Source organism: Corvus brachyrhynchos, unplaced genomic scaffold (assembly GCF_000691975.1).
Source record: "Corvus brachyrhynchos isolate BGI_N302 unplaced genomic scaffold, ASM69197v1 scaffold148, whole genome shotgun sequence".
NCBI classification, from domain to species: Eukaryota; Metazoa; Chordata; class Aves; order Passeriformes; family Corvidae; genus Corvus; species Corvus brachyrhynchos.
Window position 1 is genome coordinate 2,523,286 of NW_008239785.1, and position 405 is coordinate 2,523,690.

Consider the following 405-nt stretch of genomic DNA (forward strand, 5'->3'; position numbering starts at 1 on the left):
GCATCGCGCCCACGACGTGGTGCCCCTCGAACAGGAGCGGGAGCACAAGCAGGTGCGTGGGGTGGGGAGGGGCGCGGAGGTCCCCGCGCGGGTGCTGTGCGGGTGGGACCGTGGTGTGGGGGTGTGCTGGGTGGTGTGAGCTGCGGCATCCCTCGGAGGGGTTCATCCTGCGCCCGTGTCCCCACGGGGAGCCCAATCCCCACGTGGGTGTGTGCAGGTGCAGCACTGGAGGGATGCCCTGTGTGGGGGGTGCTGTGTTCTCACCCCTCGGGGGATCCCACCCCAGCATACGGACAGGGTGCTGTGCCATCAGGGATTGGGACAGGATGGGCAGATCGGGGCAGAGCCGCTGCCAGGCATTCCGTGGGGAGTTCTCCCCCTGCGGAGCCGAACTCGCAATCCCCG

The 405-nt window shown here is 69.6% G+C and overlaps 1 protein-coding gene across 1 annotated transcript in view; it reads left to right on the forward strand.

Annotated features, from left to right (window-relative positions):
* Nucleotide 1: 1 nt before the first annotated feature.
* Nucleotides 2–405, forward strand: part of TRIM47 (tripartite motif containing 47) — a gene marked incomplete at its 5' end in the record, with an annotated part of 8,258 nt that continues 7,854 nt past the window's right edge. The window contains one exon of the mRNA XM_008640630.2: nt 2–52. Coding sequence (XP_008638852.1) covers nt 2–52 — 51 coding nt within the window. The remainder of the gene's footprint in view (nt 53–405) is intronic.